General features: G+C 51.5%; 1 protein-coding gene across 6 annotated transcripts in view; it reads left to right on the top strand.

Annotated features, from left to right (window-relative positions):
* Kansl3 (KAT8 regulatory NSL complex subunit 3) overlaps nucleotides 1-20,354 on the top strand; it is a 39,827-nt gene extending 19,473 nt beyond the window's left edge. For 3 of the 6 annotated variants that reach the window (XM_071601878.1, XM_071601879.1, XM_071601880.1), the window contains exons 6-23: nucleotides 2,744-2,875; nucleotides 3,087-3,203; nucleotides 3,436-3,537; nucleotides 3,638-3,709; nucleotides 4,842-4,916; nucleotides 5,041-5,198; nucleotides 7,899-7,962; nucleotides 8,316-8,516; nucleotides 8,683-8,839; nucleotides 10,255-10,332; nucleotides 11,609-11,800; nucleotides 12,170-12,239; nucleotides 12,605-12,732; nucleotides 12,851-12,969; nucleotides 13,343-13,565; nucleotides 13,853-13,986; nucleotides 14,945-15,054; nucleotides 18,446-20,354. In XM_071601878.1, coding sequence (XP_071457979.1) covers nucleotides 2,744-2,875; nucleotides 3,087-3,203; nucleotides 3,436-3,537; nucleotides 3,638-3,709; nucleotides 4,842-4,916; nucleotides 5,041-5,198; nucleotides 7,899-7,962; nucleotides 8,316-8,516; nucleotides 8,683-8,839; nucleotides 10,255-10,332; nucleotides 11,609-11,800; nucleotides 12,170-12,239; nucleotides 12,605-12,732; nucleotides 12,851-12,969; nucleotides 13,343-13,565; nucleotides 13,853-13,986; nucleotides 14,945-15,054; nucleotides 18,446-18,560 — 2,247 coding nt within the window. In that variant the 3' untranslated portion in view covers nucleotides 18,561-20,354. The remainder of the gene's footprint in view (nucleotides 1-2,743; nucleotides 2,876-3,086; nucleotides 3,204-3,435; nucleotides 3,538-3,637; nucleotides 3,710-4,841; nucleotides 4,917-5,040; nucleotides 5,199-7,898; nucleotides 7,963-8,315; nucleotides 8,517-8,682; nucleotides 8,840-10,254; nucleotides 10,333-11,608; nucleotides 11,801-12,169; nucleotides 12,240-12,604; nucleotides 12,733-12,850; nucleotides 12,970-13,342; nucleotides 13,566-13,852; nucleotides 13,987-14,944; nucleotides 15,055-18,445) is intronic. The other 3 variants (XM_071601882.1, XM_027919774.2, XM_071601883.1) reach the window with 3 other exon arrangements.
* Nucleotides 20,355-21,715: the final 1,361 nt, after the last annotated feature.

Below are 21,715 nucleotides of genomic sequence, written 5' to 3' on the forward strand. Positions count from 1 at the left end.
AGCACCAAGTGGAAGAGTCAGTTGTTGGTTACTTACTGTTGACAGAAGAGGAGCTTCGAGGCTTTGGGGTTTCCAGGTGTACTCTGCTGCCAGGCAGCGCTCTTGAAGTCAGCTTGGGTCGAATCCACTGCCTCCAGGTGTTGAGCAGAGAGGGAGTTGCAGGCCTAGCCAGCTTGGGATGGAGTTCTTTGGTAGTTTGGGTTAGCCTTTGTCACTAGTTTTACACTCCCCTACTTCCATAAGCGGATCCTCCACTTGAGTCCACCTGTGCCTCGAATAAGCCCCATCTGTTCTTGCCTCTGGTGCTGTCTCATCTTTTGGAATCCTGCCTGTTCCTTGCGCCTGTCTCACTTCATGAGCTGCCATCTTCAGATGAGAATTGCCTGTGAGCCGCCCCTTCTCCACAGGATGGTGGGAATCAGCAGTGTGGGGTTTCCACTGCTCCATGAGAGCTAGCACCCTGCTTCCCTGTGCCCACGTTAGTTGTGTGTCTGTCTTTCTCACCCCTCACAGGTTAAATTCCTCTGCAGGACTAGCCTGGTGCTTTGTAAGAGCAGCTGTTGCATATTATTTACTTATTTATTTTGGTGCTGGGAATTGAACCCAGAGGTGCTTAACCACTGAGCAACATCCCCAGCCCCCCCCCCTTTTTTTTTAAGAGAGAGAATTTTAATATTTATTTATTTTTTAGTTTTCGGCGCACACAACATCTTTGTTTGTATGTGGTGCTGAGGATCGAACCCAGACCGCACACATGCCATGCAAGCGCGCTACCGCTTGAGCCACATCCCCGGCCCTTTTAAAATTTTTTTTCATTTTGAAATGGGGCCTCACTAAGTTGCTAAGCCTGGCTTTGAACTTACGATCCTCCTGCCTCAGCCTCCCAAGCTGCTGGGATTATAGGGATGTGCCACCACGCCTGGCTGCATATTTATTTTCTAAGTGAACTAAAATGTTCTCATAATTATATCCCCTAATTTCTCATGCAAAAGTCTTTTTAATCTCTTTTTGTGTTGGCAGTGCTGGGTGGGGACCGAACCTTAGGGCCTTGTGAATGCTAGGCAAGTGCCCTGTCACTGAGCCCCTGGTTTCTCTCTCTTCAAATTGAGAGTGGCCTATCTTTTCCTGGTATCTCTGAAGTCTAACAACCTGCATCAAACCATACTTTTCATTCTCCAATCTCTCAAAAACTTTTTTTTTTTTTCTTTCTGAAAAGGATCTCCAATGTGTAAAAACCTTTTCCTTCCATGAGATCACTTTGGCCTCTTGTGGGCAGTGTGCAATTCACACAGATAGTTCTTTGCAGTGTAAGCATCAGCATGTTTTAAACCTATATTTATACATCTCCAAGGTCACATCTTTGGTGGCTAGTAAAAAACAGGATATGGATAAATCATGATATACACAATATAGTTGGATGTGTTTTTTGAACACAATAATAGGTTTCATTAACAAGCCACAACTTGAAGGCTATACTCTAGAAGAAAATGCAATTTTTTAAAAAAATTATAAAATCAGCAAATGTTCACTGAGGAAATTTAGAAAATACAAAAATACATAAAGAAAAGTCACCCATAATTCCACAGTGATCATTATTATACTGACATTTGGCATGTTTTACATAAGCCTTTTTTTTCTGAGTAGAAATAATTTTTTTTTTTTTGTCTTACCTATAGCATTTTAGCAAAAATATTTCTTCCTTCTTTGTCTCTTTCTGTCTGTTTCTCTCTGTCTCTCAGTATTAGGGATTGAACCAGGGGTGCTGTACCACTGACCTGTATCCCCAAACCTTTTATTTATTTGAATTTTGAGACAGGGTCTTATAGCTCAGGCTGACCTCAAACTTAGAATCCTTCAAGTCACTGAGATTACAGCATGGCTACCATGCCTGGTGCCAATTATTTCTGTAGGTTATACCTGATTTAGTAAGTATTTGAAAATAATCCATGCTGGGCGTGATGGTGTACTTGTGTAATCCCCGTAGCTCTGGAGGCTGAGCCAGGAGCATCATGAGTTCAAAGCCAGCCTCAAGCAACTAGTGAGGCCTCAAGCAACTTTAACGAGACCCTGTCTCAACATAAAGAATAAAAAGGGCTGGAGATGTGACTCAGTGGTTAAGTGCCCCTGGGTTTACTTCATGGTACCCAAAAAGAAAATAATCCATAATATCCAGTTAGGTTGATAATTTACTTAGCTACTCATTTAGGTTGTTTCTGTGTTTTGATTGTTGTTGACAGAGAATTTGTCTCTGTGCAAAGCTCTCCTTGTTCGTGTGTGTGTGTGTGTGTATTTTTTATATAATTTCTTTTTTTTTTGGTACCAGGGATTGAACCCGGGGGCAGCCCTGCTTCCCTGCACCCTTAACCACTGAGCCACATCTCAGCCTTTTAATTTTTTTATTGTGAGTCAGAGTCTCGCTGTCACTTAGGGCCTCACTAACTTGCTGAGGCTGGCTTTGAACCTGCGATCCTCCTACCTCAACCTCTCAAGTTGCTGGGGATTACAGGCATGCACCATTATGCCTGGCTTGATATAATTCTTGAGGGAAGGTTCTCAGAAGTGAAATCCTTTGGAACAGTGATGAGAATAAACTAAGGTCCCAGATGCATTTCACCAGTTTGCTTTCAAAAGGAGCGCACTCACTGTCCTTACACACTGGGGACATGCTTTTCACGCAGCTTCACGCAGCCACTTATTTGTACCTGTGCTTCACACTGAAGCATCTCCAACTTCTTCCTTCTAGATCCCGACCTTGATTGACCGCATGCTTGTGTCGTCCAACACGAAGACTGGGGCCGCAGGAGCTGAGGCCTTGTCACTGCTGCTGAAGAGGCCCTGGGACCCTGCTGTGGGGGTGCTTTCTCATAACAAGCCAGTGAGTTGAGGGGCTCAGCCATAACTGGCAGTGAGATGTTCTGACTCAAGCCCTGGCTGGGGAGGATGTAACGTTTCCCTTAATCACTCGTCTATCAGTGCCTAACATAGTTCCATAAACAAAGGTCGTGGGTTGGGTGCTCAGCCTAGAGAGGCAGTCCTGGGGGTTGGGATGAGTCTCTCACTCACCAGGTGGGACTCTCTCTTCTCAGAGCAAACTCCCTGGCTCTCCTCTGATCCTCATCGCCTCCTCGGGCCCCTCCAGCTCTGTGTTCCCCACCTCACGCCGCCACCGCTTCTGGCAGTCTCAGCTCTCCTGCTTAGGCAAGGTTTGTGGGGGGCAAGAGCACGGCTCCGGGTGGGAATAAGGTCTTGGAGGCTGGAAGAGAAGCAGCGCAGGGGGTGGTCAAAATGGACGCACTTGAAACGAGGAACATCCCATCCAGGGCTCTTGTCTGGTGTTCAAACAGCGCTTGCTGTGAGGTTGAGGGATTCAGAGCAGATTAGGCAGAATGAGAGATTGGACTTACCGCTGTGGCATGGTGCCCTTCTTTCCTCTAGGTCATTCCTGTCGCCACCCATCTGCTGAACAACGGCAGTGGGGTGGGCCTTCTGCAGTGCCTTGAGCATATGATCGGGGCGGTGAGAAGCAAAGTACTGGAGGTGAGAATGCCCCCGCCTTGGGTGGCCTGGACGCCGGTGTGCTGGGGGGTCTGCCCCAGCGCAGCCTCCTACTCACTGTCGTCTTTCTCCTCCCACGAAGATTCACAGCCATTTCCCACACAAGCCCATCATCTTGATCGGCTGGAACACAGGAGCTTTGGTGGCCTGTCAGGTAAGTGGTGTCCGTCACATTTGGAGGCGTCTTGGGGTACAGTACTACTTGCTTCTGAGGGCCACCGTTGAGGCCTCATGGTGTTTCGGTCCCAGTGCCAGATGATTACTGTATGATTGCATTTTAACTGTAAAAGACAAAACTGTAGTTGTTTTATTTTTTAAAGTTTTTTTAAAATAACTTAATTTTTTTATGTGGTGCTGAGGATTGAACCCAGTGCTTCATGTGCAAGGCAAGTGCTTTGGAGTTGAGCTACAGCCCCAGCCCAGACTTTAGTTTTTAACTTTATTGTAGAAATTTTAACTTTATTGTAGAAAAGCAGGAATCAAAGCAGAGAAAAGCTGGTGAGTACACCACAGACCTCTTGCCTAGTTTTACCAGTGACCAGCTCATGGCAGGCTGGCTCCATCTTTCCCCTTCCTCTGCTTTCTCTACCACTCAGGTTATTTTGAAGAAAATATCATATCTTTCATTTTACACATTTCAGCATTTCTTAAAAAAAAAAAAAAAACATAAAAACTCCTGGATTCCTTTTTTTCCACGTATAAGTACCATAGGATTCTCCCAACTAAAAAAATTAATCTCGTAGGCACAAATTAATAGCTCTGGAATTTGATGTTGTGTTCATGTTCTGTCCCTTCCTTTGTACTACGTGTCCGCCAGTTTGTGTAAGTACCCCTGATGTGTCCAGAGCCCCAGTTGGTCAAGTCTGGTGGAGTAGATATCGAGAGCCCAGAGAGGGAGATGGCGGCCACCCTCACTCCTGCTCCTAGGGAGGGGGAATCAGACTGTTCCACAGTCTGAGACGTCTGGAGCAGAAAGATCTTTCTCTACTTAAGGGAGAAAGGCAACGCTTGTTGCTGTGTATTTACTCTTGGTGGAGAAAAGAGACGAGAAGTCTCGGCCTAGCAGGTTGACAAGGTTGAAATAAGAAACCTCCCTTTCTGTGGTTCCCCATCTGAGAGGACTCCACTTCTCTCCGTGGTAGCTGCCGTGGGACAGTACATCTTGTGTTAGGACAGGGGAAGAGGAAGTGGGGCTGGCCAGTGGATCTGCACATCACCTCGACACTGGGCAGGCTGAGGTACAGTGAAGTCATTTCCCTTCAGACAGACTGTGCTATTATCCACAGGTGTCAGTCATGGAGTATGTCACTGCAGTTGTCTGCCTTGGGTTTCCTCTGCTCACTGTGGACGGCCCCCGAGGGGTAAGAGTGAGATGAAGCTGGGTCACTGACAGTGGGGGAAGGGGACAGAAGAAGCACGTCCTTGTTTGTGCTGGGGTCAGTGCTAAGTGTGAACTGGCCAGATCTAACCCTGTACCTCTTTTAGGATGTGGATGATCCCCTCTTGGATATGAAGACTCCAGTCCTCTTTGTCATTGGTCAGAATTCCCTACAGTGTCACCCTGAAGCCATGGAGGACTTCCGGGAGAAGATCCGTGCTGAAAACAGCTTGGTGGTTGTTGGGGGAGCTGATGACAATCTCAGGTGGGTAGGTTCTCCTGGGGTTGTCACAGTGTTGGAGGAATGCTGTAAGGTGCACCATAACCGGCGGATAACCTGCTTAATAGTTAACAGTAGGCATTGAAATATTTTTTATTAATTTTAGATCTATAAAAAAAAGTTACAGTTTTGAACAACCAATAAAAAAAAAAAAAGAAAAAATTTAACCAAAAAAAAAAGAAAAAACAATGGTGGATAAAGCAAAAAAAAAAAAAAAAAGTTACAGGGCTGGGGTTATAGCTCAGTTGGTAGAACACTTGCCTAGCATGTGTGAGGTACTGGGTTTGATCCTCAGCACCATATAAAAATAAAATAAAGGTATTGTGTTCATCTACTATAAAAATATTTTTTAAAGAATTACAAAACTGAGGACAAGAAAAATCATATGCCCTTCCCCTGGATTTCCCAAATGTTGGCATGTTGCATAACTGAAGGATAATTCTCAAAGTCAGGAAGTGAACATTGTTGTAATGGCATTAGCTAATCTGTAGACTCAGGTCTCATCAGTTGTCTCCCTAAGGCCCTTTTCCCAGTTCCACATAACTGGTTCAACATAATCCAGGATCCCACATAACTCTGTGGTGGCCATGCATCTTCAGTCTCCTTCCTTTGTCTCCCCATTCCCACCCCATGGCACTGGGCACTGAGTCCAAGGGTGCTCTGCCACAAGCTACACTCTCGCCCTTTTTGGGTTTTACTTATTTTAGTTTATTTAATTTTTGGTACTGGGGATTTAATCCAGGGATACTTCATCACTGAGCCACATCTCCAACCCTTTTTATTTTTTATTTTGTGACAGGGTTTCACTGAGTTGCTGAGGGCTTTGCTAAGTTGCTGAGGCTGGCTTTGAACTTGAGATCCCCCTGCCTCAGCCTCCCGAACCGCCACCAGCTTTGTTTTGAGACAGAGACTAGGCTGCCCAGACTGAATTCAAACTTGTAGTGCCTGCCTCAACCTCCTGAGTTGCTGGGTTTACAGGTGTGCACCGCCATATGAGGCTTCCTTTGTCTTTATGACCTTGACACTTGAAAATTATTGGCCAGTTATTTTGTAGACGGTCCCTCGCTTTGGGGTTTTCACTTTTCTTCTTGGTTACATTGAAGACATGCATTTTTGGCAGGAATGCCACAGAAGGTTGTGTTCTTGGCCCTTATCATTTACTCCCATAACAGAATTCCTGTTCCTCCTGTCACAGATTATCACCACTGATAGTCCCTCTGCTACAGTGGTTTAGGTGGCTTCTTCCAGGTTCTCTACAACGAAATTACGGTTTTTCCCTTTGTAGTTAGTAGTTATCTTGTAGGGGGAAGCCTCCTTGAGACACTGCAGAAATACTCTTTTGTCAATGTACTTCTTTTATTTATTTATTTGTTTGTTTGGTTATGGGTGGACACAATATCTTTATTATTTTTTTTTTTTAATGTGGTGCTGAGGATCAAGCCCAGTGCCTCACGCATGCCAGGCTAGTGTGCTCTGCCTCTGAGCCACAACCCCAGCCCCTTGTCAATGTACTTTCACTGGAGTAGGCATTTTTAAAAATTGTGTTTCTATTGAGGATGAGTGAAGGTAGATGTTATTTGCATTAAGCCTCTTTTGATATATGTTGGAGTACAAGTACAGCTAAAGTTTGGAACGAGATGACTGCTTTTGCCTTTCGATGCTGGGACAGAGAACTTTAGTAGTGTTGTCATGAAGTGTACTAAAAAAGAGGGTGCATCTTTTATTTACATTGGTTTTCTTAGTAATTCAGACCTTCTCGTCTACGGGAGAAAGTTATGTGTGCTGAGTTTCTGTAGGGAGTGCGGAGAGGTGACTGCTGCTCCCCACTTTCCTTGTGGGCTGCTTATGACATTCATGTGGTGGTTTGGGGTTTTTTTTTTTTTTTTTTTTTTAATTTTGAGGCAGAGCCTCATTAAGCTGCTAAAATGGGCCTCAGACTTTGGCTCCTCCTGCTCAGCCTCCTCAGTGTTTGGGATCACAGGAATCACTGCGTGCCTGGCTGCGTGTGTCGAGTATTGGACAGAGAACTGGGAGCCTCCATTGATATTGACCCTTTTGCTCAGAAATTTGGGCACTCACTGTCCTCATCTGAGAAATGAGGGTGTTAACAGGTTCAGAGGCAACAGCAGTCAATTGGGATTTCAGGATTTGGAGTTTCGGTAATACTGTTCTCCGTCCTGTAGTGTGGGGACTTGGTTGTCCCTTTGCCAGGATCTCTGATCAGAAGCCAGGGTATTCAAGGCTAGCTCTCAAAGTGGGGAATCCAGCCAACTATGGTCATTTTCTCTTACCCTTTCAGAACTAGCCTGGAACCCCCTTTCTTCTGCTAAACCACTAACCTTAGGCTTGGAGACTGGGTCTGGGGGCCTCTCAGGGCCTCGAAGTCCAGGTGGACTTTACCTATTGAGACAGAGGTGTGGTAGTTGTGGAGGGGATAGTCCCAGGCACTGTGCCTGCTTTTCCAGGTGGGTTGTTTAGCTCAGTCCCACAACTTCCTGAATGAGTATTATGATTCCTCATTTTGTGATGTAAACACAAGCTCAGAGAGGTTGTGTCACCTGCCTGAGGGCTAATAAAGCGCTACTTCCTGGGTTCAGGAAGTGATAAAAGAGAAATAAATTCTTATTTCCTTAGGATGCTATGGAATATTTAAAAAGTAAGCATTTTCTTCTTTTTATCTCTTAGAATAAGCAAAGCAAAGAAGAAATCAGAAGGGTTGACTCAAAGCATGGTGGACAGATGTATTCAGGTGAGCCCTTGTCTCGTGCTTCTCTTGGCGAGGCCCGCCTCTGTTGCCTTTTAGGTGCTGTCTTGGCAGCAGCTCGCTGAAGGGTGCGGGGTATCCCTGGGGCCTCTGGTAGGCCTAAATCACAAGTGAAGGAGAGTGATGACCTGGGCGGAGGCCAAGCGGCAGGAGAGAGGGTCTGCGGGAGTGGGATGGAGGACACAGAGGCACCTGCAGCTGTGTGGAAGCCTGGGCTTTGCGCAGGCGCTGTGAGTGGGGGAGCACCAGCACACTCAGGCCAAAGCCACAGTAGGGTCCCATTGGCTTGATGCTCTCTGGGAGTTTCTGTCCTCTGATGGAGGACTCATTTGCACCAGGATGAGATTGTGGACTTCCTGACGGGAGTGCTCACTCGCTCTGAGGGCCATGTGGGCTCGGAGCCTCGGGATCAGGATGCTGAGAAGAAGAAGAAGCCCCGTGACGTGGCCCGAAGAGACCTGGCCTTTGAAGTCCCTGAGCGGGGCAGTCGACCTGCTTCCCCGGCCGCCAAGCTGCCCGCCTCACCCTCAGGCTCAGAGGTAGGGTGGGCGGGAGGGAGCCTTCTTGCTGAGTGTGAGGACCTCGCTGTGGGCTCTCCAGCCTCCTGTGGGTGCTTATGAGTCCCTCTGAGGAGGCTCCAGGGGGACCTGCTGACTATGGTCCAATTCCAAGCAACATTAGCTCATCTCTTGGCCTTCTCCTCAGGATCTCTCCAGTGTGTCCAGCAGCCCCACCTCCAGTCCCAAGACCAAAGTGACCACAGTGACCTCTGCTCAGAAGTCCAGCCAGATCGGGAGCTCCCAGCTGCTGAAGAGACACGTGCAGCGGGCAGAAGCCATGCTGACCCACAAACAAGCCCAGGGTACAAGCTCCGGGCCCAGTGGCCTCTTGTGGGTTCTGTCTTCGGCAGGGGGTTTCAGGTGGTGGTTGGGAAGCACTGGGTCTGCAGCTTTTTCCAGGAGAGTATGAGTGGCTCCTTTCCCACATTCCTGTCCAGGCAGAATTAGGTTACAGTGAATCCCAAAGGCTGTGCGTTACTGGGGCTTTGTGGTCACTAGTCACAGCTTTGCCTTGGTGTGTTGTCAGGTTTATGAGCTGACTCGTGCACGTTGGCCTAACCTTTTTTTCTAACCTCTAATTGGGGAAGCTGTTGTCTTCCCTTGCTCTAAGCCTCGTCAGCCACTCCTGCTGACGGTGTGTGTATGGAGTGACCGATTTTAGTCATCAGGTTCTAGGGCATGTCACCTGGTGTAGGCCCTTCCTTTGCTTTGCCTTTCTTCAAGGTTAAGGTTCTCACTCTGGGACCTTCCACAGAGTTGATCAGAACTCTACAGATAAGCGTAGAGGGAAATGCTTGTGTGGTTGAGCTCAGTGTGGAGACCGCAAGGCCATGTGAGGAGCTGTAGAGGAGGTTGTTGGGTCAAGGAAGCAGCAGCAACAGTCCCTTCCCTGAGCCATAGTCATCCTGGTGGGCAACCCTGAGCTAAGGCCAAGATACTTGATGACATATCCAAGTGCACAGATCATCAAGGTTCTCAGTTGGAAGTGAGAGTGCTCGGAAGGGGCAGTGGCTGGAGATGGCTATCAGGTAGAGGACTCGGACGAGAGGAGGCGGATCGGCTTGACACCCCTGTGTTGCTTTTGGTGGAGTCACGAGGTCAGAACTTATCCCCAGGCCTCTTGGGAGATTGCTCATAAGAATGCTAACCGGGAGCAGAGGGTGATTGCGTGGGCAAAGGCAAAAAGGGGGCTTGGCCCCTACGATCTGCCTGGATGCCCTGTGACAGTCCTTTTCCTGAGTGTTGGCCAGAGCCAAGTCTTGGGTGGGCGGTGTACCTTTAGGTGGTTGATGAAGAAGAGCTGTGGTCTGTGGTGCTCATGGATGGCATGATTAGTTGAGCATCTACTTAGTTCTGGTGGGCTGGGCTTGAAACAGCACCCAGAGTGCCGTAGGAGATAGGAGCAGCTGTGGAAGCCTGGCTTTAGCAGAGCTGGTGGGTGAGCATGGAATAATAGCCAACAGAAAGGAAGCCCTCACTGTTCACGCCTTCCTCTTGCCCTGGCCTTGCTCAGCTCGTGAGTCTTGACCATGGCCCTGTGAGGCTGTATGCGTCCTGTCCAGTGTGTAGATAATTCTGTGGAGCTCCTGCCTGGCAGGTCAGGAAACCCTGGCAGTGACGTCAGAGAGCCCCGTGGACCGTTTTCATCTCTTCCTGTTCCTTCTTTCCTGTTCCTCTGGCTGGCTGTGATTCTGTAATTCTCTCTGATTCCTTCTAGCACAGTTTGCTGCTTTTCTGAAACAAAACATGCTGGTGAGGAAAGCTCTTCCTCCTGGCGCCTCCTCCTGTCTCTTTGGTGAGTATTGCTCTTCTCTGCTGTCCTCCTTCTCCCTCACCTCCGTAGTCTCCTCCTGTCCTCTGCCTCCTCCTGGCTCCTGGTTCTCTTGGGCCGATTCCCTTCTTCCCACCTTCCTTCCCACCTTGGTCTTTGTTCTCTGTCCTTGTGTTTGCTTCTCCTGGGGTTTTCCTTTCTCTCTGACTGGTTGTTTCACTGTGGCTCTTGCTCTGCTGCTCCGGTGTGTGCCTGGGCCTGTAGCCTGTGGCGTGTTTTCTTGTCTGTGTGCCCCCCACCTCTGTCTCCTTGTTTCATTCCTGGCAGCTGCAGGCACACTGGCCCTTCACCAGCATGAAGCCCATCACTGCTCCTGCCCCCCCCCCCCCCCCCCCGCCACCTCTGAGTTCAACCAGTGTATTTGTCCCTAAGCACTACCCCCAACATGGTGGTGCCCTCTGGTGGACCCGTGCCAGGAGTCCCCCATCCTCGTGTGACTGCTGCCCTCCTTCCCACCTCTAGCCCTGCTCGCCTGTGTTGAGAGGGCCTGGGGGGAGTTCTGGGCGTCAGGGGGAGGGGACCTGTGAGGACACCTAAGGACAGCGTAGGTGCAAAAGCGTGGCCATGCGCATGACGAGTCTGTTCAAGTCAGTGTGTTAGCAGATGGCCTTCTCTGTACTAGCGTGGGTGACGCAGCATAGGCCCCCACTGCCCTGTTGTCTCTGGGCAGGAGCGTGAGGCTTCCTGGGCTGAGGTCTCCCTCACCTTGTGGCTGCTCAGAGCCAGCCTCAAGTCCTGGTGACAGTGCTTCTCATGGCCTCCATTTGGCAGGGAGGCCTTAGCCTCCTGCCCTTAGGGTGGAGCCCCCAAGAGCATGCTGAGGGGCTCCCTTTCACAGGGGAGCAGGTGGCCTGCTCCTCCGTGGGTTCTCCATAGAGTGCTTACCATCCCCCTGCTGAGGGACGGTGGGGGGAGGCCGTGCAGCAGGAAGTGGTCACCTTCCTTCTCTCTGGCCAGCACTGTCAACTGCACTATGGTGAGTCCGTTTGTGGTGTGACCTTTGCCAGGTGGCGGCAACATGTGTGCCCCTAGATCCTGCCTGCTGACAGCCTCACCTTCCCACTGCAGGGCAGCTGGGGGTGGGGTGGAGCCCTCCTCTGAGGTGGGCTTGTGGACTGTGGGCCCCACGTGGGGCGGTTCCCCCGTAGGTTCCCAAGGTGGCCCGTGCTGCTGGCGGTGACTGGCAGTGAGGACGTGCTGTTTTGGCTCATGGTGATCTCACCTCAGCTCCGTCTCTTAGTTCCCATTTCATCAGAACCAGCAGAAGAGGCAGAGAAGGAGGAGCTCAGGGTTCAGCTGAAGCGGCACCACCCCTCCAGCCCCCTTCCCGGCAGTAAGACCTCCAAGCGACCCAAGATCAAGGTGTCCCTTATTTCTCAGGGGGACACGGCTGGAGGGCCTTGTGTTGCTTCCCAAGGAGGAGCTCCAGATGGTGAGTCTCTTGGCCTCCTTAGTAAGATGGCCGGCCATCTGGGCCTCGGCCTGGCCCCCACGGGTGGGTGACTCACCTTCCCCCTGCTGCAGCAGGTGTGAGAGTGCGGGAGATGGAGCTGGCACGCCTGGCGGAGTGCTGGTGACAGGAAGGGAGATGGGAAGCGCCGCAGGGCTGCTGCATGCTTTGGTTTCAGTGAAAGATGATGGGAGACCCCAGAAAGCTTTAAGTAGAGGGAGGCAAGCCCCAGCCCCCCTCTGACAACTGTGCTCTTTCGTCCTGCAGTCTTCCCCTAATGTCTGGTTAGCCTGGGCTGTGGGTCTCGGGAAGGGAGGACTGACAGTGACTTTGGTGGTTTCCGTCTCTCAGCGGCGGGCGGGAAGGCCATCGCTGTGACGCTGGGGCAGGCGTCAGCAGGTGGACTGCTCCCCACAGCCAGGTGAGTCTTGCTTGTTTGGTCCTGGTCCCTTCTTCCTGTCACCCCTTATCTGGCTCATTTGTTGTTTGGAAAGATGGTGGCGTCTGTGTTCTGTTGGTCATGGGACTGTGGCTTCTTTCTCATGGGGATGTCTGTCTTTGATTTGGGTCAGCCCAGGGCTCATTTTTACTTAGAGATTGCGGAACATGCCCTGGGTCTTGCTCTGAGGCCTGAGTTCTTTACTTTAGGCCTGACTTAGGAGGACCAGAGCTGGGTGGTTCAGGGGTGTCCAGGTGAAGAGCTTGGGGCCCGCTTGTCCCTCATGTGGCACTGGGGTCTGTTGCCTTCTGACCTTTGGGTGAAGCTTCTGTTCTCTGTGTTTCCAGGCCAAGTGCTTCTGAAGGTGTCACGGCCAGCCCAGCCCCCTCAGTGGTCTCTGGAAGCACCACACCCAGCGCCCTGCACACACTCCAGAGCCGCTTGGTGGCCACCTCTCCTGGCGGCTCCCTCCCAGGTATCTATCTGTTTGCCCAGCCTCCTTGCTCCTGGCTGTCTTTTTGGTCTGTTGCTGGAAAGTGGTCCTCGAAAAGAACGTGACTGACCTGGACTGGTGCCGTCCTGTCCTCCCCTAGGCGCCACATCAGCCAGCAGCCTCCTGCAGGGCCTCAGCTTCAGCTTGCAGGACATCAGCAGCAAGAGCTCTGGCCCCTCCGCAAACCCTGGCCTCCCTGGCCCTGGGCCAGCCCCGCAGGTGTGCCTCTGCCTTCCCCTGCTGGGCGGCTGCGGGAGGAGGCTTCCTTGCCTTGTTTGGTTTGGGCAGGGTGACTGGGCCAGGAGTTGTGGGCCAAGGACAAACAGCCGTCCTGCCACACAGCCGGGGGCTGCCAGAGGTTAAGATCCATTATTCACCTTATGGCCTAGGCAAGATTCTTTACCTTTCTGTAAAATGAGATCGTGGTGGTAGCTCCCTTACAGTGTTATGAGGGGTAAGGTGTAAGTGCAGGCCCTGGAAGGGGACCCTGCATGTGGCAGGCGCTCAGTACGTGATAGTCTGGGGGCCCTCCAAGCTCGCATGTTGCGGGTAGGCGGCAGCTTCTGATCATCTGGGCTTGTGTGTCCCATAGGCCGCCAGTGTGAAGTTGCCCACCCCCATGCAGAGTCTGGGTGCCATCACCACGGGCACCAGCACCATTGTCCGTACCATCCCTGTGGCTACCACCCTCTCCTCCTTGGGTGCCACTCCTGGTGGGAAGCCCACAGCCATCCACCAGCTGCTGACCAATGGGGGCCTTGCTAAGTTAGCAAGTAGCCTTCCTGGCCTGGCTCAGATCTCTAACCAGGCATCAGGTGAGTCTCATGAAACTGTCGGGACTTCCAGATCTGGGCTCTCCCCGGGGACCTTTCCATCTTCCGCAGGCCAGGTCTGAACCCCACCCCCCAGGGTCCTGGCCTTACCTTTGGGCTCAGCTGTGTGGACCCATCCTCTAGAGGGTGAGAGGACACCAGCGGTTACCTGCTGCTTCTGATTCACTGGTGGGGCACAAATGTCCCGCTGGGGTGGAGGCTGGGGAGACGGGAAGCCTCAGCAGAAAGTGGGCACTGTGGCTAGAAACCCTGCCTGCTGTCGCCCTCAGGCCTGAAGGTCCCCACCACCATCACTCTGACTCTCCGTGGCCAGCCTAGCAGGATCACCACGCTGAGTCCCATGGGCTCAGGAGCAGCTCCGTCTGAGGAGGCCACCTCCCAGGTGCTGCCCTCTAGCTCCCAGGTGAGTCTGCCTGAAAGGACCAAGGACACAGGTTGTAGTCTGGGCAGTATGGGGCTGGTGGACTGGATGGCCAGCCACAGGGGTTGCCGCTATATTGCGCCTGTGGACAGGCCAGGTCTCACAGAGGTGACACCTCACTATGACAGCTTGACGTGGGTCTCGCAAAGTTTTCTTCCTATGTGGAGTTCACAGCTCTGTTGCGCGGAGCCTCGTTTCTGGCACGTGAGCAGAGCCTGTGTGCGGCGTTCCCTGGACTCCCCCCCTCCTGTTCTTGGCTTCCTTGTGCAGGGGTGGCACTCAAGGGGTCACAGCCTCTTGCAGCTTTCCAGGCCTCTTCCAGCCTCTCGAGGTCTCGGTGTTCACTGCTGTCTTCAGGGTGCAGCCAGGTTTACAGCTCTTGCCCATCAGCTCCTCTTGGCCAATCTGGTTTCCATTGTGACCTTTTCAAGTGAAATGTTTCTAATCTTAAAATGGCGATTTGAGGAGCCACCCAAAGATTATAGGTTAAACCCTAAAATGGTCCAGTTCAGTATTGAGCATGCTTTTCCCCAGTGTGCGCTGTTGAGCCAGGGCAGGTGACAGTTCCTGAGCTGTTGTCCACAAGCCCTCCACCTCTTCCTCTTCAGGGAAAACTGCAGAGAGATCAGTGCCTGGCATTCGTTGTTGGTTAGGGTCATAGCTGCCTCTTTTTGCAGAGGGCGGAACTGTTTTCATTTGACTCCTTATTTTTTCAGCTATAAAAGCAGTTATGTTAACTTTAAATTTTAATTCAAATATCACAGAAATGACGCTCCTCCCAGAGGTGATATCTCACTCTGACAGCTTGATGTGGGGTCTCCCAGATTTTTCTTCATAGGGAGTTTATTACTTATTTTAGGAAAGAAGAGGTCACAGAGCATAGATTATATTGTAAAGAGCCTTTGTCTATGGATAGTGTTGTGACGTGTTTTCCTGTCAGTTGCAGAGACCTGTCCGTCTCTTCAGAGGTTGGCAAGTTCTTACTGCGTGGATGTTGACAGCACATCTCACCACCTCCAAGGGCAGGGTTGGGTTTCATTTTGTCACATGGTGAGCGCCTTTGCTTCTGATGCTTGTGTCCCTCTAGGAGCGTCTCTGTGAGCTTGAGACCAGTAAGTGGAGGGTATGTGCAGCTAACATCTGGCCAGCTGCTGACTAATTACCTTCAACTCATTTAGCCAATCTCCAGTTCCAGCCACAGGGGTAAAAGTACCTGTTTATTCTAGCTAGTGGCTGGTCTTTTTTTTTTTTTTTAACTGAAGCATTGAGTGCTTAGCTTTGATTTCAAGATTATTTATTATATGGACATTTAATATATATAGTAAAATCCTTACATATTTCCCTATATGCATCCAAAGTTTTGTGTCTGAAGGAAGCTAGTCCTATCATAAGAATATAAAAATAATCTTTTTGTTTTCTAAATTTTTAGTTGTGGCAAAATACATCAGCATCCAGTTTACCACACTAGCCACATTTGAGCACAGTTGGTGGCCTTACGCAAACTCATGCTGCCACTCAGCCAGCACTGACAGCCTCCCCACCAGGGCTTTCCTGTCATTCCATCATGAAGCTCTGTTTCTGTATTTTCTTGCACTGCTTTTATGAATTGCTTTGTTCCGTAGTCCACTTGGAATTTTATTTTGTGTGTTCACAGAGGCAAGGATGAGTCCATCTTCTGTCCTCAATTGAACTCTGCTGCTCTTACATTCCAGTCTGTTCTGTAGCCTGGATCTGTCTCTTCCTGTAGTTTGAAAGTGCAGCTCCTGGGGGTGCTGGGCATAGAGGTCATTGGCATGCACAAGGCCCTGGGTTCAGTCCCCAGTGCCCCCCACACACACAAAAAAAAGAAAAAGAAAAGGAAGAAAATGCAGATCCTCAAGGAAGTTTGCTGAGATCATCTTTATTCTTTTCCTTTCTCTTGATAAATAATGGGTCTTTAATTATGTCTGTTGGTCTTTTATAATCCAGTAAGATAAATGAGTATGAACATTTCCTTTTTTTTTTTTAATCAGTTAAAAATATGAGTTACTTTAATAGATTTTCTCATACTGAACTGTCTGAATTCTAGATTCAGTGGCTCATTCATTACGTCCTGTTCTTTTCGAGATGGATCATCTTGCCTCAGTCTCCCGTGTAGCTGGGATTACAGGCATGCACCACCATGCCTGGTTTCCTATTCTTCTGTTTTTACACATCCCTTACTTATTTTTATTGTGCAGACAAAGGAAACAAGACCCTATCAAAAACTGAGAACAAAATGAGAAAAAAAAAACAGTATTTCCAAGGAAAAGCATGTTTCTTCTTTTGATTATCTTTTACTTGGGATTTTGGCCTGTTTATCAGTCAGATTGGCTGGTAGTTGTCTTCTCCCCTCCTCTGCGTGTGTGTGGGATGTGTACATGTGCACACACACTGTCCTTGTCTAGCTGGTCCTTAAAGAATGAAACAGGAAGTGTGTTGTTGTTTTTTTTCCCCCCCCTCTCATGCCCTAAAACAATTTAACTAGTAAAAAAGGCTCTGGTCCTTGGTGGGTTGATAGAAGTGACCCACAAAGCCCTTGGACCCTGTCTCGGGCTGACTGCTGTTGCAGGTGCCACATTGGTGCAGAGCTGGACCTCAGGTGCCTTCCCTCTAGAGCAGGTGCTGCTCCCCGGCCTGCTGTGGCCTGGAGGGAGCTGGTTAGTGCTGGGAAGAGAGTCTGGTCACTGGGAGTCTCGTTCTCCACCCCTGAAATGAAGGACGGGGTAGTTAGAATTCTGTTCTTGGACCCAATGGTGTGGATGTTAGATTGGCTTTTGCCTGAGAAAGATGGGTGTGTGGTGTTGGGCGTGGGCCAGGGTGGTCCTTTTCCAACAGAAGGTGGGTATGAGATCAGGGCTTGCTGACTCCTCACTCACACTGCCAGACAGTACGGTATTAAGGAAAGATCACCAAAGAGGCCATCTGTTTTCAGCTAGCTGTGTGATCCTGAGCAAATTACCTGACCTTTCTGGGCTTTGCTTTTCTCATCTAGTTCAGTGAGGAAGTTGGCTTTTATATGTAAATGTTGTGGAGAGATTAGTAGCTACTCAGACTCTCCTAGGGCTTCGGGAACACAAATGTTTAAATGTGAGAAACAAAGCACTCATATTTTACATTTATGAGGCAATTGGAAATTTGAACACACACTGGATAGTTTGTTGATATGAAGGAGTTGCTAACCTTTTTATGTGTGATCATGAATTTATTGTATTTAAGTTTTAAAAAAAAAACAATCCTTTTTATTCTGGGCTTACCTACCATATTATTAATGGATGGAAGTGAGTTTAGAAGGATTGCTAACCTCAGCTAGGCTATGGAGGGTCTGTGAAGGCACCCAATTATCTGTGTGGCTTCTGGCACTGACTGGTAGTCACGCCTGTCTTTGTGGGAATGGCCTGTTGTAGGGAGAGGCTGTGTTGAGCCCTGCAGGGTCCTGAGGATGGACTTCTTGCTCATGGTCACAGCTGACTGGACTTGCACGGTCCCCTGGCCACCCAGGACTGCAGCAGGCTGGAGGCAGCCTTCTAGCTGCCCACAGTAGGGGGCCTTGCAGCAGCCTGGGGCTGGACAGCAGGGAGGCTGTCCCAGGAGGTCTCCGTGGTCACCCTTCTTCCTTCCCCTCCCCGTGCCACATCTTCCTCCCTTGACTGCGTTCCCAGGGTTCCCTGCAGGTGCCATCTGGAGAAGCTGTGGAAGGCGTGCACAGCAGGTGCCAGCCGTCCCCTCGGCTCCTCCTCCCAGCTTTTTAAATTTTGTTTTTCTTGGACACAATCCCTTTATTTTTATTTATGCATGTGTTTATTTTGTGTGGTGCTAAAGATGGAACCTGGGCCTCGCAGTGCTAGGCAAACATCCACTGCTGAGCCCCGCCCCAGCCCCCCCAGCCTTGTATTTTTGGTTGTGCACGTGTGGTGCTGAGGATGGGACAGGCCTGTGTGTGCCAGACAAGGGCCCCCCCCCCCGCCCCCGGGCTCAGCGTTTGTGGCATACTCCACCCCAGATGTCTAGGCCCTAAAAACGCAGTTGTCAGAATAGTCAAGGAGCCTTCCCTTCAGTCCTGTCGCCCTGTGGGACTCACCCGGTTCCTCCCGGTCCCTCTGTCTGCATTCCTTCCTGTCCTCCAGGGAGAGCTGACCTTGGGGTGAGCACCCACGGTACTGTGGGTGCTCTGTGAGCTCTCTCACTGATCCTCGCACCACCCTGCAAGCAGGCGCTGTCACCTGTGTCTTGCAGGCGAGGGGGAGGGCTGCAGAGCCTGGGCCGTCGCCGGAGGGGTGTGGTGCTCCTGCTTACGTGCTGTGTTCAGCCTCTTCCCTGCTGAGGGCTACTTCTTGGGATGTCAGAAGAGTGGGGTGAGGGTGAGGGGTCGGAGGTGGCCACTGGCTAAATGTTGACCCTGTTCACTGCTCTCCTGCCACAGCGCCTGCCTCCAGCCCCCTGAAGACGCCAAGCCACGCGTCCTCCTTACTAGGCTGGTGATGGCTGCCCGCGGTGGGCCTGGGCTGGTGCACGGTCCCACTGAGCTGAGTGTCTGAAGACCCCTTGAAGATGGTCATTCTGTCGCTCCGCCAACTGTCATCAGGGTTGGGCCTCTGAATGTCGAGAAACCCTTAGGCCAGGTGACAAGGTGCCATCCAGGGGAGCAGCATCTTCTGGGACCTGCGAGCCTGGTTCCTGGGATGCCCCCTTCTCAGCAGATCTGGTCGGGTCTGGTCCAGGGCACTTCCTCCCCAGCTCAGCACAGCTGGACCTGGGTTCATGTTCACCACTCACTGCACGTCACAGAGGAGGACATGGGAACCATTCTGGGCTGTGGGGTTAAGAGCAGGAGCCCGCAGCCCGTTCAGGACCAGCAGGGCTTGTCTTGGATATCACCTGCTTTGCTGAGCAGCCCTTGGAATTGAGAAACCACCTCAGGGACCAAGCAGCCTGCCGAAGCCCCTGGCTTTCAGCGGTTTCATGATGAAGGCAAAGAGAACTGGGCCGTGTTGTCTTCCAGCCCCTTTGGCCACTGTGGGAGCAGAAGTTGCCAAGGGGTGACAGCTGGCCCTTTGTCCTTTTCCCCATGTGCTGGGCAGTTTCTGCGTCCAGAGAGCCTGCACGTCCAGGAAGCAGCTGGCGGGGGCGCCAGAGAGCCCTGAATGCAGACGGTGTGGGCCTGGGCTCGGCATCTGGCCAGAGTTGAGAAGCAGCAGCCCCAGGTCAGGGGGACCCTGAGGCCTGTCTGCAGCGCCTGGAGGTGAGGCAGGGACCACCAGCCACAGTAGCCATGGTCGTGCCACTGGCCTGGAGGATGCTGGGGCAGCAGGGTGGCAAAGGCTGTGCTCCAGGATTTCTGTTTCACACAATGTTTTGTCTCCTGCTTTGTAAGTGGAACGATGAGTGGCAGTGACTCTACCAGGCAGGGTTTCGAATGCCAGCCTGAGTGAGCTCTGCTGATCGTGCTCCCTGGGGGACTGGTGGCTGAAGATGGAGCCCCGAGCCCCACCCTGCCTCTTCACGACACGGAGCAGAGGTAGTTTATTAGTGTTTGACTTTGAGCCTGGGCTCCAGAGCTGACTCCCTTCCCTTCCACACATGCAAGGTTGCCAGCCAGGGAGACAAGTAGCCAACCCAGGGTGACTGTGTGTAGCCCTGGGCCCCGACCCCCGCCAGACCACCTATGTTCAGTCCCAGGGCCTCAGAGCAGCCGCCTTGAGGGAGAGCACGGTGTTCCTGCAGCCCACACCCTCCCTCCCTGTCTCAGCAGGGCATTAAGGGGCGGGTGGCATTTTGTCATTAGCTGTAGGCAGCTGCTTTCTGGAGTCCAGCAGACGATCTAGTAAATTAAGAAAGGTGTGAGACCTGAGAGAGGCACCAAGGCTCAGGGTCTTGGTGGCTGTGTGGTGGGTCACAGCATGCCAGAAGAGCAGAGCGTTAACACTGCAAGCCTCCGCAACTCTTTGGGGACTCATTTAGGACATGCAGAAGGCTGTGGATTACCCTTGTGACAGGTGAGCAGCCTGGACAATGCTGGAGGGGCTGCTTCTGACAGATGCTGGGCCCAAAGACAAACTCATATGTTGTCGTACTTATCTGGGGGCAGCCCCGGGGCCACGAGCTCAGAGGCAGTACTCTTGGTGGAAAACATGGAAGGATCAAGAAGCCTTTACGTTCTTGGGTGATGGGTGTTTGTGGATGTCCTGTGGAAGATGTCCTTGGACTTTCAGGAGAGGTCACTGAGGGGCGAAGACCCTGTGTCACCCTTGGTCCCACTGCAGAACAGCCTTGCGCTGGGTGGGTTAGAGCCGAGCACTGGCAGAAACAATTAAAAATCCCAAACCACCGTGGCTCGCTTCAGCCTGTTTTCATTTGACTTCATGTTTTTCTCTACCTGGTAAATGGGTGCCAGAGATAACACCCATACCGTGGAGCCCATGATCACCCCACCAGTGTTGGGTGCTGTGGTTCCTTTCTGACCTGCGAGGACACCAAGGCACAGAGAAGCCACACCGCAGGCAGAGGCAGAAACAGAACAGAACCCAGGCGGCCTCGTGTCTGTTCTGTGCACTGTGTTGGGGTCCCACCCGGAGCCAGAGGGAGGTCAGCCAGGAGGTGAGGCTTGGCTTGGCCCACAGGGTGCTCCTTTTCAGTGCACCTCCCCCAGATCAAGCGGGCCTCTGGCTGGGCCTTAGAGATGAGCATCCCTCTGCACAGTCGACCCGCTGAGCCCCAGATGGGTGCGTGGATCCCAGCCCCAGGCTGTTTGTGAACTTGGGCCCAGAGGACCCTCCAGTTCCGCATCTGTACTTGGCATTGGCCCCTCTGGTGGAGGCCGTGGTGCTGCTGGCTGCTGGCACACTGAGCACAACTCTGACCCATAGTAGAGCCCTGCTGTGCTCCTTCCGACCCTAGGCCCCTAGCCTTGCCCACAGGGGAGCCAGAGCAGCAGGCTGTTAGGCCTGGGGAGTGGAGGTCAGGGCTTCAGAGAACCAGGGCAGTGGGCCCTCCCTCCCCTCGCCTCCATTCCTGAGCTGTTTCAGTCAGGACTGAGGGTGAGCAAAGCAGTCTGGGCAGGGAGCCTCATGGTCCCGACCTCTCCTGACTTGAACTCTCCTTCACCCTGGGACTCTGCAGCCCAGTCCTCCCGGTGACTGGCAGTCCCTCTCTTCCTCCTGCTGGCTAGCGGTACCCCCCTCCCCCCCGCCCTGATTGAAGGTGCAGCCTGGTGTCTCCCTGATGAGAGGCTCCTATCTCTTCCTACATCCTGTCCTGGGTAGTACAGGTTCGCACCGTCACTTTTCCAGGAGGAGATGGAGGGATGAGACAGGCAAAACTCAGGCTGCTGTTGGGCTGCGAGTGTGTTTTTAACTTGCACCAGAATATAGAGATACCCATGTACTCTGGCCACGTCCCCAGTGCTCACATGTCATGGAAAGATGATGCCACATCAAGACCAGGACTCTGGCACACGCACAGTGAACTCCACTCCATTGCTGTACTCTGCAGCCACCGTCGAGATGAGAGCTGCTCCACCTGCACCGTCACCCGTCACCCCCACACCTGTCCCCCATTCCTAACCCACTGCAGCCCCTCATCTCTTCGACGTCTCTAGGACTAGGATCCTACAGTATGTGACTTCGTGCTTTCTTTTTTTTTTTAATTTCTGTTACTGCGGATTGAACCCACGGGCACTTTACCACTGAGCCAC

Source organism: Marmota flaviventris, chromosome 14 (genome assembly GCF_047511675.1).
Source record: "Marmota flaviventris isolate mMarFla1 chromosome 14, mMarFla1.hap1, whole genome shotgun sequence".
Classification (NCBI taxonomy): domain Eukaryota; kingdom Metazoa; phylum Chordata; class Mammalia; order Rodentia; family Sciuridae; genus Marmota; species Marmota flaviventris.